This window comes from Canis lupus, chromosome 33 (assembly GCF_003254725.2).
Source record: "Canis lupus dingo isolate Sandy chromosome 33, ASM325472v2, whole genome shotgun sequence".
Taxonomy (NCBI): Eukaryota; Metazoa; Chordata; class Mammalia; order Carnivora; family Canidae; genus Canis; species Canis lupus.
Window position 1 is genome coordinate 24,329,502 of NC_064275.1, and position 18,206 is coordinate 24,347,707.

Here is an 18,206-nt window from a genome sequence, read left to right on the forward strand (position 1 = left end):
AAAAGCAAAGATAAGCAAGTGGGACTACATCAAATGAAAGAGCTTCTACACAGCAAAGGAAATTATCAACAAAATGAAAAGACAATCTATGGAATGGGAGAAAATATTTGTAAATTATATATCTGATGGGGGTTAATATCCCAGTATGTAAGAACTCACATGACTAAATAGCAAAAACCAAAACAATTTGACTTGAAAATAAGCATAGGAACCGAATAGACATTTTTTTTTTTTTGAAAAAAAGACATACAAATGGCCAACAAGTACATGAAAAAGTGCTCAACATCACTAATCAGGGAAATGCAAATCAAAACTACTATGAGGTATCACCCCACACTTGTTAGAATGGCTCTCATAAAAAAAAGACAAGAGATAAGTGTTGGCAAGGATGTGGAGGAAAAAAAAAACTCTGCACACTGCTGGCAGGAATATGAATTGGTACAGCCACTATGGAAAACAATATGGAGGTTCCTCAAAAAATTAAAAATAAAACTACCACACAATCCAGCAATTGCACTTCTGGGGATTTATCCAAAAGAAATGAAAACAGGATACTGAAGAGCTATCTACACTCTCCTGTTCATTGCACAATAGCCAAGATATGGAAACAACTTAAGTGCCAGTCAGTCTATGAATGAATGATAAAGATGTGCTGTAAACACACACACACACACACACACACACAGGAATGTTGTTCAGCTATGTGAAAAGGATCCTGCTGTTTGCAAACACATGGATGAACCCTGAGCGAATTATGCGAAGTGAAAAAAGCCAGACAAAGACAAATAGTGCATAGTACCACTTACATGTGGAATCTAAATAAAAAGTCAAACTCATGGAAGCAGAGTAGAAAAGTGCCAGAAGTTGGGGATGGTAAAGGTTGGTAAAAAGGTCTCAGTTATAAGATGAATAATCTTAGGATCTAATTGATAACATTCTAACCATAATTGATAACTTTGTATTGTGTATTTGAAATATACTAAGAAAGTAGAACTTAAATGTTCCCACTGAATAAATAAATAAATGTGAAGTGATGGATTTGTTAATTATTTGGATAAGAGGAATCTTTTCACAATTTATATTAAATTGTCATGATAGGGCAGCCTGGGTGGCTCAGTGGTTTAGCGCCTGCCTTCAGCCCAGGGCGTGATCCTGGAGACCCGGGATGGAGTCCTACATTGGGCTCCCTGCATGGAGCCTGCTTCTCCCTCTGCCTGTGTCTCTGCCTCTTTCTCTCTCTGTGTCTCTCATGAATAAATAAAATCTTTTAAAATAAATAAATAAATAGTCATGATATACGCTTTAAATATCTTACAATTTTATTTATTATACCTCAGTAAAGATGAAAAAGAGAGAGAGAAAAAAATCCTTAGAGAACAAAAAGAAATACATAAGCCAGACTTACTAAATTAGGACCTTTGGGTTTAGTTCTGGGCATGTGTAACTTGAACCATTCTCCAAATGATTCTGCTATAACCCCTAGTTAAGAACTGCTGAATTTTATAAAATAGAACTACTTTGGTTATCAGGAGACCTAAACTAAATTCTTGATCATCATTATCTTTGACCCTCAGTTTCTTTACCTATCTATACAATGAAGTTGCATCATGTATTTAGTGTCTTTGAATTAACAAAAAGATAGCAGATAAGTTAAAATAGATATCAGAAAATGTACTAAAATTCACATATTATACTTAACAGAATACTTCACACTTTTTACTTACTCACAGTTTTTTTTGTCCAAATACTTTTGTCTAAGGAAAAATTTAAGTAAGATACTCTACAGACAGCCATACTGACAAGAGAAGACAATTATTAGACTGACGACAAAGAGGATAGGACAGAAAAATGAGAATAGCAAAGTCATAGCAGTTGGGACCCTTGTGGACAATGAAAGTTTCTCCTGTATACTATGATAAAGGTATCACTATTTTGTTATATGGCAAAATAACTGATTAAGATAAGATGTGATCATGCCAAGTCATCAATAAAAAAGTTAAACTATAGGAGTTTTGTTTGAGAAAGGAGGGAAATTTATATCTTATAATGATTTCTAAGCAAAGCCACTGAGACGATTAATAAGGAGTCAGTTATCTGCTATTGAAAACCTTAGTCACTTTAGTGAAGCCTTCTTGATTCTGCCTCCCTTCCCTGCCCCAAACCAACCAGAGCCAGTTAGGTACTACTATTTGCTCCCATCGCACCCTGATAAGACGTTAAGATCCATCTATTATTTCGCTAACCATATTGTTTTATTTATCTGCTGATGTATATTCTACTAGATTGTAAGCATAAGGCAAGGGGCTGCGCATTATTCGTATTGGTAGACCTAGAAAAGAGCATAATACCTAGCACATATTAGATGCTTATATATGTTTGTTTAAATCAGTGAGTAAATTCAGGATATTTCATCTTCCAAGGTTTTATTACATTAAGCTTATTCTTTTACTGAATTCCAGTGCTTCTCAAGTACAGTTCTGAGAACAAATGAAAACAGAACCAATAGAAAGTTGTTAAAAAATACAGACTCAAGTTGCATTTTTGATTTAATAAATAAAAAATTACAGATTCTTAGACCACTCCTGAAGCTTCTGGGGTGAAACTCAAAAATCTGTATTTTTAAAGAAAGCTCCCTAGGTGATTCTGTAACATAATTAAGTTTGGCAACCAATGCAGTACATCACCTTTTTTCTCTAAAATTATTTCAAATGTCTAATTTTGCCTCCCCTAAAATATTTTAGTGACTCTTTTAAGAATAGCCACCATGTAATACACCAGGTAGCATGCTCTCTTAGTCTTGCAATGTACTAAGTCTGTTAGCAGCTCCCTTAGGCTACGTATACTCCCAAGCCACACTGACCTCCTCAACTATATTCTTCTCTACCACAAAATATCTTCCCTAATCAATTCTTTTCATGTCTCCTTGCAGAGTTACAAGAGAAGGTGCCCTTCTTCCTTTCCAATTTGCTCAATCAATATTTAGCTTTACTTATTTCAAATGGAATGAGTCTAAGAACTTTCAACCAGTAGCTTATAGCTTGTAGCTATGATATTATATCTTTTATATGGGTGAATGATCGAAGGGAAAGCTTGACATTACAACAAGTATTGCTTTGGACATAGTAAGTGGTAAGCTGATGCTATGCTAACAGCCCAACATGATGGGACAATTACGGCAAATTATAAGAAATATGTTTTATATTTAAATCAGGTCATCAAGGATCTGATATACTTAGAGTCATTACAGATTGACAGCTATACAAGGAAGGATTTTCTCAATAGGTAGCAAAAGTATGTGCTGATCATTAAGTAGGAAAAGGAACCATACTTCTCAATGCTGCTGTTACTTTGGTACTTCTCATTTACTCACCTTGTGATTTTTTATTGGAAACTAAATCAAGACTGAGTACAAAAGGTTTTGCCTCATTTGAAGAGTTTACTTATTATTTGTAACTTTTAAAAAGCAGAAAGAGGCTCTCTGCTCTTACCCAATTGACAGACAGCTACCCCTTCTGGTGCAGTGACAACCAGGACCCTGAGATACAATGGTGAAAACTGGAGTAAGCAGATTTGGCCATATTGGGCACCTGGTCACCAGGGCTGCTTCTAACTTTGGCAAAGTGGGTAACTGTCATCATCAGTGACCCCTTCATTGACTTCAACTACATTTTGGTCTACAGGTTTCAGTATGATTCCACTCATGGCAAATTCAACAGCACAGTCAAGGCTGAGAAAGGGAAATTTGTATCAATAGGAAGCCTATTTTCATCTTCAAGGGGTGAGATCCCACCAACATTAAATGGGATGATACTGGTGCTGAGTATGTCGTGGCATCCACTGGGTCTTCACCACCATGGAGAAGTCTGTGGCTCACTTGAAGGGTAGGGCCAAGAGGGTCATCATCTCTGCCCTTTCTGCTGATGCCCCCAACTTTGTAATGGTCATGAACCAAGAGACATATGACAACTCCCTCAAGTTTGTCAGCAATGCCTCTGAACCACCAACTGCTTGGCTCCTCTGGCCAAGATCATCCATGACAACTCTGGCATCATGGAGGGACTCATGACCACAGTCCATGCCATCATTGCTACCTAGAAGATGATGGACAGCTCTTCTAAGAAGCTGTGACATGACGGCCAAGGGCCATCATCCCTACTTCTACTGGCACCGCCAGTCTAATAGGCAAGGTTTTCCCTGAGATGAGAAGCTCAGTGGCATGGCCTCCCATGTCCCCACCCTCAACGTGTCAGTCATGGATCTGACCTGCCACCTGGAAAAAGCTGTCAAATACAATAACATCAAGTAGGTGGTGAAGCAAGGAGCATCTTGGGCTGCACTGAGGATTGCTGTCTCCTGTGACTTTAACAGTGACATCCACTCTTCCATCATCGATGCTGAGGCTGGCACTGCCCTCAGTGACCACTTTGGCAAGCTTACTTCCTGGTATGAAAATGAATTTGGCCACCATGCCAATGGGGTAGTAGACCTTATGGTCCACATGTCCTGCAATGAGTAAGAGCTCCCTGGACCACTAGCCCCAGCATGAAGAGAGAGGCCCTCAGCTGCTGGAGAGTCTTTGCCCCAACTCATCCACCAACACACTGAGAATCTCCTGACTTCTACACAGTTTCCATTCCAGACCCTCTAAAGAAGAGGAGAGGCCTGGGAAGCCCTACGTTGTCACATACCATCAATATACTGTACCCCTCCCCCCCAAAAAAAGCAGAAAGAAATTTAGTAAAGAAAATGATGCACATTAAAAACACTGGATGCTGTAAATGCTCTCTAATAATGTGGTTTACTATGTATGCCTGCAAAGTTACTAAAGAGAGACAGAAGGCAAGAGGTTTTAGGAGAGAGTTGGGAGAAAAGGGCGAAGGATAAAAAGAGCAACTAGGAGAATATACTAGGGGAGTGGGAATCGCACTTTTCTATTTTGCTGCTATACTTCCAATTCCTTGCAGTGTCTGATACCCAGGAGGTATGCAATATATGTACTAAATGAACAAATGAATGAATAGAAGGGTTACTGCTAACGGTCTCTTCCTTTCCAGTAATCTTATGCTGCTCTAGCCAAGCTCATGTCGCCTATTACCAAAAAAGCAACTTTTCCCTTGTATTCTGTACCCATTCACTCCTTTATCTAACCTCTAAACTGTGCAAGATTGATTAAAACTTGTCTCTATTTCCTCTCCGCCTACCTGCATCATTTGGTGTCTGCCACTAACATTCCATTGCACTTTCAAAGGTCAGCAATGACTTCATCACCATCATTTTTTTCTCTCTCTCAATCCTTATGCATCTACAGTATTTCATATCAAAACTCAATCTCTCCTTCATGAAATTCTCATCTCCCTTTGCTCTTGTGGTAGTTCATCATCTTGGTTATCCTCTTACCTCATTGATCAATCTTTCTCTGACCCCTCTTCTCATCTGCAACTCTCCAAATCTACCCCAAGGTTTTCCCTCAGCTCTCCTCTTTCTAAATTTGCTTTTTGGAAAAATTCATCAACTCTCATGGTCTGGGATTATTTCCATGCAGATGATTCCAACTCAGAATTCTCTCTTGAGGGATACCTGGGTGGCGCAGCGGTTTGGCGCCTGTCTTTGGCCCAGGGCGCGATCCTGGAGACCCGGGATCGAATCCCACGTCGGGCTCCCGGTGCATGGAGCCTGCTTCTCCATCTGCCTGTGTCTCTACCTCTCTCTCTCTCTCTCTCTCTCTCTCTGTGACTATCATAATTAAAAAAAAAAATAAAATCTTTAAAAAAAAAAAAAAGAATTCTCTCTTGAGCTTCTCTACCTCATCTCTGAATGCCTTCTGGACAGTGTCAGTTCGATAGCTTCATCATGTCCAGAACTGAATTTATTATCCTTTATTTCCCCTTTGCTGATACTGTATATTCCTGTTCTTGAAGAAATAGTCCATTGAGTCGTTAACACCCAATATAATTTTCCATTCTTTATAAACACCTCACCTTTTCTCTTGAACTGCTGTAACACTTATATTCTCTATCAGTGCTGTCACAGAACATTCCATAATGATAGAAGTGTCCAGTATGGCAAACTGTGATTGTTGGGCAGTTTAAATGTGGTTAGTTCAACTTAGGAACTAAATTTTTCATTTCAGTTATTTTAAATGTAAATTGCCACATTAGTCTAGTGGTTACTGTATTTAATAGCAGTAGAATAGTTTTTTCTTAATACTCTTCTGGAACAAGAAGCAGGACAGAGTAGTACTCAAGAGCATAGGCTCTTGAACCAGGTTGCCTGGATTTGAATCCCAATCCCATCATTTACCAACAATGTGACCTTAAACAAGACATTTAACACCTCTGTGCCTCCACTGCTTCAGGTATCAAATAGGGGCACTAATAGTACCTCCCTCGAAGGCTTGTTATGGGAATTACAAGAATTAGTATGTAAATGGGTGCCTAGGCAAAGTAAGCACTAGAAAATATTAGCCATCTTCCATTATTATTATTATTTCTAAAATCATTCACATATATAAACCTTATCTCACCTACTAGATCCTACTTCACATTTTTAGCAAGGATAGAGATTGTCTTTGCTTTTTAAATTTCTCCCCAGTGCTTGCACATTATTATGCTGCCCAAAGAGGAAGTCAATAAATATTGATTGTGTGCAATGTGTAAATTAGAGTTAAAAATCCCATTAAAGTGAACTAGAAATGACAAGTCAATTTCCTTTTTTATAATTTGTGAAAAGATTAAATTCTGTAAGTCTTGTTTTCATAAGTAGGAGTAGCCATGCATTTATATTAGTCACATTAGACTTGGGGCAACAAAATTAGAAGACAGTAATGAATGAAAAATACTGCAAAACAAAACTTTTCTTTTTCCTTCAATTCAGTATGAACACCTCTCTACTGCATACTAAATCCAAAATGTTAGTAATTACTGAGTGCATACATTAAGCTCATTAGTTTCCCCCAGTACTTGAAATTAAACAATTACATTATCACTTTTATCATCTCTATTCTTAGTTGGCTGTTAGATGTGAAATGAGCTAAAAGGGAAAATTGTTTCAAACAGTTTTTGAAGAGGGTGTATTCATGGATCTACAAGGATTCTGGAGATACCCTCCCTCAGCTTTCAATAACACAGAAGCTGGAACTGCAATGTAAAGCTGCTACAGGAGAAAGTGTTCTTCCAAGCTATTTAGGTAATGGTTTTATCATATTTAATCATTTTTGCTAGAGGAAAGAACTGTTCCCTTTATTATGACAATAGTCAATTTACGTCTATGACAACTTTACTTAAGATTATCATTTTAAAATGCCTTTTACTTATGTTGTCATTCAAGAAATGCATTCTTCTCAAAGATGGAAGACAGACCAACCAGCCCAAGATACAGTGAAGAGTAATAAAAGCAAAGTAACTTTCACCTCCATGCCTCATTCATTGACAATGCAATTCAGGCAGCCTGGCTTTATAGGAGTTAATTAGTACCACACTCATTCTGGTAAAATTAGTCACAGTAAACACCACCCACAAACCTGTAGGCTAGCTAAAGCAGGTACTATTTACCTCTATTCTGTAGAAGATATACTAAAGTTCAGAGACTGATTAGTCTAAGGTCACTCTTGAGTGGTCACTGACCCAGAAAGTAGAAGTTTAATTTTTTAAAAATTCTTTATTTAAACTCAATTTACTTAACATATACTATATTATTAGTTGCCAGGGTAGAATTTAGTGATCCGTCAGTTGAATATAACCCTCATTGCTCATTACATCAAGTACTCTCCTTAATGCCCATCACCCAATTATCTCTTCCCCCTACCCATTTCCCCTCCAGCAACCTGTTTCCTAGAGTTCAGTGCCTCTTATTGTTTGCCTTCCTCTTTTTCATGCTTTATTTTCCTTTGCTTCCTCTATGTTCATTTTTCATTTTTTTTAAAGATTTTTATTTATTTATTCATGAGAGACACACACACAGAGAGAGGCAGAGACATAGGCAGAGAGGGAAGCAGGCTCCATGCAGGGAGCCTGATGTGGGACTTGATCCCAGGACGCCAGGATCACACCCTGGGCTGAAGGCAGGTGCTTGCTTAACCGCTGAGCCACACAGGTGTCCCATCTTTTTTGTTTCTTAAATTTCACATATGAGTAAAGTCATATGGGATCTCTCTTTCTCTGACCAACTTATTTTGCTTAGCATAATACCCTTTAGGTCCATCCGCGTCATTGCAAATGACAAGATTTCATTCTTTTTGATGGTCAAGTAATATTCTATTGTGTGTGTGTGTGTGTGCATACACATATATAACCATATATATGTGTATATACATATATATATATCTATATATATATATACCACATCTTCTTTATCCATTCATGTATCGATAGATATCTGGGCTCTTTCCATAGTTTGGCTTTGGTGGCTATTGCTGCTATAAACATTGGAGTGTATGTGCCCCTTCAATCACTGTGTTTGTATCCTTTGGATAAAAACCCAGTAGTACAATTGCTGGGTTGTAGGATAGCTCTATTTTTAACTCTCTGAGGAACCTCCATACTGTTTTCCAGAGTGGCTGCTCCAGTTTGCATTCTCACCAACAGTGTAAGAGGGTTCCTCTTTCTCCACATTCTCGCCAACATCTGTTGTTTCCCAACCTGTTAATTTTAGCGCTTCTGATTGGTATGAGGTGGTATCTCATTGTGGTTTTGATTTGGATTTCCCTGATGCTGAGTGATGTTGAGCATTTTTCATGTATCTGTTGGCCATTTGTATGTCTTCTTTGGAGAAATATCTGTTCTTGTCTCTCTTCTTTTCAATGTTATGCCCTCTCACAGAAAGGGATTTAGAAAAGTCCAAAAGGAAATTTTTTCCAGAACTTGCTATTGGCAAGTTGCCAACTGAACTCATTCTCTAGTATTTGTTTTTCTTCTACATCTAAGAATTTGGGAATGTGGCAGATGGAAATGACGTAGACATTCAGACATTCTGACTTCAAATTCACTGAAATGCTACAAAAATATTTTTTAAAAATAAAGAGGGTAGACTCAAGAAAATCAAAGGGAAATCCTCAGATGCTAAAATCTTTAAAAATCAAATAGAAGAAATTACCTTCAGAAGAAATAATAACTGAAACGAAGAACTTAAAAACAGAGTAAGAAGTAAGAACTGATCCAGAGGCAGAGATAGCTTCAGGGGCCAGACCCTCCAGTTTTAGTATCCATTCAGGAATGGAGATCTGTTTTCTGGCTTTAAAGGCAAGAATATATATGGGGGGGTGACAAAGACTAGACTATAGCTCTCTTCATGAAACCTGGACCCTTGGTGAGTTGCCCAGTCAGTGACAGATAGTAGTAAAAAACTATCCACTGGAACCTCAGGTAAGATTGGTACAGAATAGATAAAGAGTTTACAAAAAATGGAAACCACAGGCCCGTACTGTAATTAGATATTTGGAGAGTATACATTATCTAGATAGCATGGAAATTCCTAGCTTTGAAATTTCAAGTATCACTGAAATCCCTAGGGCTCTGGAAGCAACAGAAATGAAAGGGTATTGCACTTTCACAACACAGCATACAGATCTTCCATAGGGAAGAGGAATAAAATCCTGCTGAAGATGTAATCATCTTCAAAGAATTATAAACCATACAAAGAGATACATTTCCATGAGGTACAGTCAGCACACACAGCAAGTAGAATATCTACCATTTACTCAATAAATAAATAAAAAATAAATAAATAAATAAAACAATCCAAAAGAAACCATAAAATAGTATGTTAAAAATGATTAAAATAAAGAGTAAAACCATAATGAAAAATCAAGATATTGTGAAAAATTTTGACATTTGAAAAAGAACCAAAAGGAATATTTAGAAATAAAAAATTACAGTTACAAAGGTGAAAAGCTTAATGGATATTTTAAAAAACAGATTAGACATGGTTGAAGAGATTCTTAATTAACTGGAAGGCAGATAAGAGTACATGATCCAGAATACAGAAATAAAGGAGAAATAAAGAACAAAAAACATGGAAGTAGAATGAAAAGATAGGACAAAAATCTAACAGAAGTGCAAAAGAAGATGATAGAGGGTTGATGGAAAACAACAGATAATGGCTAAAAATTCTGGAAAATGAAGACAGACATGAGAGCCAAAACTTTCTGATAGAATGATTAAAAATGAATCCATATATAGATATAAATTAAATTAGTAAAACTACAGAACATTAAAAAAGGGCAGCCCTGGTGGCTCAGCGGTTTAGTGTAGCCTTCAGCCCAGGGCATGATCCCAGAGACCCGGGATCAAGTCCCACATCGGGCTCCCTGCATGGAGCCTGCTTCTCCGTCTGCCTCTCTGCGTTTTTCTGTGTCTCTCATGAATAAATAAATAAAATTGAAAAAAAAAAAGAACATAAAAAAAATCTTTTATTTTTTAAAGATTTTATTAGTTTATTCATGAGAGACACAGAGACACACACACACACACAGAGAGAGAGAGAGAGAGAGAGAGAGAGGCAGAGACACAGGCAGAGGGAGAAGCAGTCTCCCTGCACAGAGCCCGATGTGGGACTCGATCCCGGGACTCCACCATCATGCCCTGGGCCGAAGGCAGGCGCTAAGCCGCTAAGCCACCCAGGGATCCCCCCCCAAAATCTTTTAAAAGCAAATAGAAAAAAATTACCTTCAGAGGAAATAATAATTAGGCTGACAAAAGAGTTCCAATCAGCAGAAATATAAGTCAGTCTGTGGAACAACAGCTTCAAAGAACTAAAGGAAAAGAACTGCCCACTGAGCTAACTACCATTCCTTTCCTATTTTTTTTTTTTTAAAGATTTATTTATTCATTCATGAGAGAAAGACTGAGAAAGAGAGGCAGAGACATAGGCAGAGGGAGAAGCAGGCTCCTCGAAGGGAGCCTGATGCGGGACTGGATCCTGGAACTCGGGGATCACGACCTGAGCCAAAGGCCAGCGCCCAACCTCTGAGCCACCCAGGCGTCCCTCCTATTTATTTCTTAACTCAATGGAGAGATCTATACTAGTAGAAGAGACATTTGAACAGGCCTAGCTGGGATTAGCAAAACCAACAGTATCTGGGAAGACATTTAATTTGGTAAAAACTGCGCCTGAATTTCCTAAATTTGAGCTGTAACAGAAGACCTAGATCTTAGGCTCCAGAAGCTTCTGCCTTTTCATAGATTTGTAGCGAAACGTTGTCTGTCTTAGTGCCAAAGTAAACAGAATTATTTATGGAGTATCTTAAGTGAACTTTAGATACATAGCACATAATTACATACATAATTAAAATTGAAGTCTCTGGATTAAGACTACTTAGACAAGATCGGGTCTTCAGGGTAGTAGGCCGTAGATTGGATTAAGACTATATAGGATTACATCTTGATTTGGCTTTCTTTCTGTACTGAGTCAATTTCATCAAGGTACTTTACTTCTCTATGCCTTAGTTTCTATAGTTATACCTCACAGTTTAAAAAGATTTAATTAGAAAAGACATGTATGGCATTGGCATAGTATCTAGCACAGAGTAGGTGGTTAATAAAACCCCAGCTATTATTATTAGTTTTGACTACAGTAGTATAATTTGATCATTGTAGTTTAAAGGGCTTATCTTTAATATGATTATAGAAAAACTGAAATATCAGAAACACATACTCTGACATCTACTGAACAGCCCACAGTCCATGATGGATTTCCTAGTACTTGATTTTGGCACAGAAGATGAACCAGTGAAGATTTCCCGACACCTGCAAAAGATATAAGAATTCTAGTCATATAAGAGATATGCTGAAATATTTATTATGACAAAAGTAAGTCTGAGCATATGCAGTAATAATGATATGTAAAGTATGGTTGTTTAAAGGGTGGTCACACTATACCAACCATTTAATTAGTTTTAATGATAAAAAGATGGTTAAAGCCAGCTTTCTCTCAAATTATTCTTGAATACTGTCAGTGACCAGGATTCACCATTTTACAATACCTTATTTAGACACTCTAGTTCTCCCCATATAGTGATATCTTTCTTTCTTTCTTTCTTTCTTTTTTTTTTTTTTTTTTAAAGATTTTTATCTATTTATTCATGAGAGACCGAGAGGCAGAGACACAGGCAGCGGGAGAAGTAGGCAGGCACTCAACCACTGAGCCACCCAGGTGTCCTGTATATAGTGATTTTTAAAAGGGAGTCAACAACTTGGCTCAGACTTAGCCCTTTGGAAAAAGAGAAATACTCTGTTCCCTCTTCTAAGATAGCACTTTATTTTCTTGTAAATCTCTTGGGTTCAAGGTAATGTATTTTTTTAAGATTTTATTTATTCATGAGAAACAGAGAGAGAGGCAGAGAAGCAGGCTCCATGCGGGGAGCCTGATGTGGGACTCAATCCCAGGACCACAGGATCACGCCTGAGCCAAAGCCAGGTGCTCAACCACTGAGCCACCCAGGCGTCTCGGTAATGTAGTTATTAATGCTAGAACTAGCATTTAGGACATCCAAATGAAGAGGAAAGGGAAGTTCTGATGCCTGTGTGTCGAATCACTCATTAGATTAACAGCATTTGGGGATGCCATTATAACAAGCAGAGTTGGTGAATCTTTATGCAACACTAGTTGTATCAAAAACTTAGACCATCTCTTTGTGTGCATTACTGTGTATGAACCTATCAGTTACGTTTATTTATTATAAAAAGCTGTATTTACAATCTAGAAAGAATTTTTAAAAAGGGAAAAATTGAAGAGCCCTATAGGCAATATGTAAGTTTATTTAATATCATAAGCAGGGTTTTTCTAAAAGCAGGTTGTTACTGTGAATATGTACATGGTGTACTTAAAAACAATAAAATATATGCCTTTGCTTGCACAGCTGGTCCTATCTGGAATATCCTCCCCATCCTCATTTCATTTCCCCTTCCCCATTGGCCTGGTGACCCAATCCTTCAAGACTCAGCATCTGTTTAGTTATAAAGTCTTTTTGAATCCCACAGATAGAACTACGGACACTATCTACCATCCTCTGGGTCTCCACTGTACCCTTTACATTTTTCTACAAAGCACTGAAAACACATTATTACATTTCTTAGTTAATAGGTTTTATTCACTCTGTTTAAATTTTTTGAGGGTTGGGACTGGGTTTTACCTATCGTTTTTATCTCCAGTATTCAGAACAGGGCCTTTATTTAGTGGTAAAATTTTCCATGTTATTACAGAATCTTCATAAACATTTTTAATGCCTCCACAGTAGTTCAGAGAGTAGACATAACAATTTACTCAACCATTCCTTCTCGCTATTAGGTATTTAACTTTTTCTCTACGCTAAGAAAAGACTTGTTCAAATTAAAATTATTTCCTTAGTATACCTTCCCAGAAGCAAAATTAATATGTAAAAGGAAATGAACATTTAAAGTTCTTGATATATGTTGACAACTTTCACCTGGTTAATCTGTCACCAGCCATACATATGAGCCTGCAGGTCTTGTTGCACCTCAACAGTATTCTGTAGTTGCTTTTACATCTATGTTAACTTTTAAAAAAGATTTTATTTATTTATTTGAAAGAGAGAAAGCAAGAGCACAAGCTGGAGGCAGGAGAAGCAGACTCTCCTCTGAGCAGGGAGCCCGCCTCAGGGTTACATCCCAGAACCATGACCTGAGCCACGGCAGATGTTTCACCAACCGAGCCACCTAAGCTAATTTGATAAAAGAAAAAAAGGGACATCTTGCTTTACTCTGCACTTCTTTATCTCTGGTAAAGATCTATATTACAATTATCTGTGTTAATCAGTTCTTTCCTCTCTTATGAATTATCTGTTGATGATCTCTGCCCATTTATTTCACGGCTTTTAGTGTTATCGATGTGCTTAACTTCTCTATATATTAGCTGTCTCCTGTAATTGAATCAAATATTTTCCCAGCTCTCTCTTTACTTTTTATTTTTTTCAATACAGACATTTAAGATTTTTGAGTACACAAATTTGGCACTGTCTTTGTATCTACTGCACTGCATCGGATATGTGATCTTCAGGGCACATTGTTGATTTCTGTGTTCACATGTAGGCTGTTTATATCCGAGCATGTATCTTGGAACTTAGTTATGAGCCTGATGCAAGGCTTCGGCGTCCAATTAAGCATAACTTGTGTCAGTAAACATATCTATGCAGCAATACTGTATAGTTCTCCATGAATTCACTGCTTTCGGTGATAAGAATTGACTAACACTGGATAGACTGTCAACAGAACAATTGAAGTACCAGGAAAATTGACACAAATTCATTTCTTTCTTTTTTTTTTTTTTAAGATTTGATTTATTTATTTGACAGAGAGAGAGAGAGAGAGCAAGCAGGGGGAGTGGCAGACAAGAGGGAGGAGGAGAAGCAGGCTCCCTGCCAAGCAGGAAGCCTGATGTAGAGCTCAATCCCAGAACCCTGGGATCATGACTTGAGCCAAAGGCAGACGCTTAACTGACTGAGCCACTCAGGCGCCCCTAACTATTCTTTAAGAATTTTGGGAGGTGGGACTCCTGGGTGGCTCAGTGGTTGAGTGCCTGCCTTCAGCTCAGGTCGTGATCCCTGGGGTCTTGGGATCAAGTCCCGCATTGGGCTCCCCATGTGAAGCGTGCTTCTCCTTCTGCCTATGTCTCTGCCTCTCTCTCTTTCTCATAAATAAATAAATAAAAATCTTTAAAAAAAAGAGAAGAATTTTGGGAGGTGCTAATTCTATATTTCCACCATTACAACCAAATTAGATCAAAAGACACTTGATTCGCGTGGAGAAAAAAAGATCCAATATAATTAAATAAGTACCGGTTCCAAATTTAGTTGTCAGTAATATGTAAAGCTCATTCCTTATCTTGGAAAGAACAAAGAAGAAAAAGATATGTGCATATCAATGAGACTTTCGGGATTCCTTACTAAATTATCAAATATCCCTAGGGGATACAAAACACATCTCTAAATTTCAAGTCATTCTTTCATGTATTTATGAAATCCTCAAAATTTCACAGGGGAAACAGCCTTTATTCATAAGTAAACTTTGACGTTTGAATACAAAGGGAGATGAATGTAAAAAGTCAGTAGATCAATGTTAAAAGGGAACTGATAAAAAGGCAGTAACTGCACACATGGCCTAACATTGTAAATGTGTGATAAGATCCAACCGAGTGGGCATGATTATGTCTTCTGTTTTACAACTAAACTATAAGGAAAAAGAGAAGCTTATTAATTGCCTAATCACCTTCCCACATTTAATGCAGCAGCCAATTCAACCCTGTTGTGTAATGCACTGATTCCACAGTTACAGCCTCAGCACTTACTATAGTGCCTGCTGTGTAGCAGGTACTTATGCATTTCTTGTGAAAAAGAAAAAAAAAATCAACTAGTTCCAACAATATGTAACATCAAAGGTTTGTTAGATGCCAACAGAGAACTGAGTTAAAAATGAGAGAGAACACCCACTTCCAGGTATCATGAACCATATTACCTCTGGATTCCAGTCTCAGATTCTACTTGGTGATGATACTCTTGCCAAGTCCCTTTGGACCATCATTGCTTTGTTCATCTGTATAAAACCGAGTGGCTTCATTAAATTAACTTCAGCACCACTTCAAGCTCAAGGACTGGAGTTGACAAACTGGATTATATTCATAGAATCTCATAATGCAGCTTTCTTAAGGGAATATTAAATAATGCTATCTATAAAATATTTTGCAATGCAAATGATCTTCAGGCAACGTGGAAACGTTCTTAACCTCCTGCCCTCTACCACAATGGTGCACGGTCTGTGAGGCTAAGTTTTCAAGCTGTTTGGGGTATGTGCCCTCTCCACCTCCGAGCATCTGGTACAATGCCTTTGCTCACAGCACACACATTCATAGGTTGACTCCAGAAAAGCGCATCTGCGAAATGCAAGGTTAGCATTTATTCCGAGTTCTTAAAGAGCAATAGATGTGGAAGTTATCGTGAAGTAAGAGAAGGGTGGTGGGGTGGGAGGAGGCAATGCAGACTTCCATTTTAGTTCTCAAAAGTCCAAGGTGTCAAAAGAAGAATTTTGACAGCTAGGATTATTAAATTGCGCTCAGCACTAAATCCCAGCTGTCTCGTGATACGGTTTTTTAAATCTTAATTGCTCTACTTCTTACAACCTAGCACATAATAGGTTTGCAGTTAAGGCTACAGAGAGCAGAGAAACCAAGAAGCTCCGATGAGAGTAAAACAGGACTACCACCCACGATTTCATTTCATCATATGGTTCAGTGCTTAAGGGTGCGGACTCTGGGTCAAACGGGTTGTCATTTACCTCTCTCCCCTCTTCACTTTTCTCATCTGTTAAATGGGGTTAAGAGGGCTGCTCTCGGGTTACATGAGTCAATATATGGAAAGCACTTGGCACAGTGTCCTCCTCCTCAGCGCATGTTTTGAGTTCCGCAATGAACAAAAAGCTCTTGAAGGCACGACCCCAACTTACGTATCCTTAGCAGAGCGCCCAATACAATACTCAACACTGCGTATCTTTTAAAACAAAAGGACAATACTAGGCAGGCCTGCGGTCGCCGGGGAGACCGACCCGCAAAAGTGTGAAGGCGGAGAAAGGCCGGGGCTCTGCGCCTGCGCAACGCCACCTGCGTCCAACCGAGCAAAGTCCTCTGGGAAGTGTAGTTTTTTTTTAGACCTTGAGAGGGCTTTCAGCCTTGGCCGGGGCCAGATCATTAGAGGAGCGGGGGGGAGAGTTGTGAAGGAAGAAGGTCATTATCAGGCAACTCGAAAGTGTCGGGAGCCCGAGAGGTGGATGAAACCGCTCACCTGAGTCTCCCAACACCAGTACCTTCACCCGATCCAGGGACGCCATCTTGCTACCGCCGGGGGTTAACGCCTCTTCCGGGATGCCAGGCCAACCAGAGCTCGGTAAGGAAGGGACCAGCTTCAATTTCATTGGCTAATCGCGGACGCGACTGTTTTGATTGAAGGCTTCGCTGTGCTGATTGGCCCGCACGGTTCACAGCGGGGGGCGTGGGGTGGGGTGGGGCTTCCAAAGCCGGTCGCAGGAATAAGGCGTTTTCTTCGTCGCGCGAGTGGCGTGGCTCATTTAAGCCGGTAGTTGAGGCGCTGAGGGGAGCTGTAGTGGGAGTGTTCGAGGATTCGTTTTGGTAAACCTTGTTCCCCTGTTTTCTTGTTCTGGATTCCCTGGTCCGGCGTCGCATTTCAGGGCTTCTCCCCCCCCCCCCTTTTTTTTCCCCTTTCTCCCTAGCGACCCGCCTCCCCTTAGTTACTCTCTTGACCTGGTCCTCCAAAGAGCCATTGACCCCGGAGCGGCCCTGTGTGCGACCTCGGGTAGGACGGGCTCGGCGGCGCCGAGTGTGACCCCAGGACTCCCCTGGCACAGTCCGAGGGAACTTAGAGGCTTGGGGGTTGGGGGGCGGGTCTGTCATTGGGGAGGAGAGAACATTACTGAACCGAGTTCGCGGAAGGCAGCTGGTCCGCAGGTTTTGCGGGGTTAACGCCGCGTTCTGTATGAAGGTATGGAAAGTACCATGAACCGTGGTGACAAAAAACAAAAAACAAAAACAAAAAACCCCAAAACAACCAACCAACCAAACAAAAAACCCCACAGTTAGACGTGTACGATCCACGTTCTAGAACTGGAATACGGGTATCCTGAAATAATGTAACCGGACTCTCGCAGCCGCTGCTTTTCTCCTGTATCTCCCATCCTGCCGTCCGCATAGTCTGTTAAAACAGCGAATTCGATTCTGTCCCCTCCCTCCTGCTTAAAAACCACTTGAAGTTTCAGGAGAGGGTTTTCAGTAGCCTGCCTTTCTTATACCCTGGAAGCAGCAAGGGAGGAAGTGAACTGGGTGGGTGTGGGGTGGGGGTGGGGGTGTGTGTGGGGGAGGCTGGCAGGGGGGGCATACTGGGTGAACACGTGCTTCGGACGGACTCAGGGGAAGTTTTATGTAAGTACTTGGTTAGCCCGGCTGGAGCTGGGAAGTGGCGAACAAGAAAAAAGCCACGAAGGAGCTACCAGTCTGCTCGCTCACTGCAAGGTAGAAAGGGAAAGCACTGTATGAAAGGGGAACATTTTTAAGCTACTAAGCGGGGGGATCTGGGAAGGTCTCGCTGAGAAATTTTAGACGTGAAGGTTGATGGGAAGAGAGTTTGAGCTTAGCTTTGTGGGCAGAAAGAACAGCAAGTACAACAGGCCTGGAAGTGGAGAAAGCATGTGTGG

The 18,206-nt window shown here is 39.6% G+C and overlaps 2 protein-coding genes across 14 annotated transcripts in view; one reads left to right on the forward strand and one right to left on the reverse strand.

The window, feature by feature from the left end:
• The window catches only part of RABL3 (RAB, member of RAS oncogene family like 3), a 37,560-nt gene extending 20,521 nt beyond the window's left edge, over positions 1 to 17,039 (reverse strand). The window contains exons 1-2 of one of the 4 annotated variants that reach the window (XM_025476055.3): positions 16,784 to 17,039; positions 11,650 to 11,741 (exon numbers count right to left, since the gene is read on the reverse strand). In XM_025476055.3, coding sequence (XP_025331840.1) covers positions 11,650 to 11,741; positions 16,784 to 16,913 — 222 coding nt within the window. In that variant the 5' untranslated portion in view covers positions 16,914 to 17,039. The remainder of the gene's footprint in view (positions 1 to 11,649; positions 11,742 to 16,783) is intronic. The other 3 variants (XM_025476029.2, XM_025476037.2, XM_025476022.1) reach the window with 3 other exon arrangements.
• Positions 1 to 18,206, forward strand: part of GTF2E1 (general transcription factor IIE subunit 1) — a 90,432-nt gene that overhangs the window by 17,295 nt on the left and 54,931 nt on the right. For 2 of the 10 annotated variants that reach the window (XM_025475918.2, XM_025476006.3), the window contains exon 1: positions 16,995 to 17,127. The exons of 1 other annotated variant lie outside the window; for it this stretch is intronic. The gene's annotated coding sequence lies outside the window, so the exon portion shown is untranslated. Of the gene's footprint in view, positions 1 to 16,749; positions 16,886 to 16,994; positions 17,498 to 17,633; positions 17,836 to 17,922; positions 18,025 to 18,206 lie in introns of those variants that run through there. 7 more of the 10 variants (XM_025475986.3, XM_035709843.2, XM_025475964.3 and 4 more) reach the window with 7 other exon arrangements.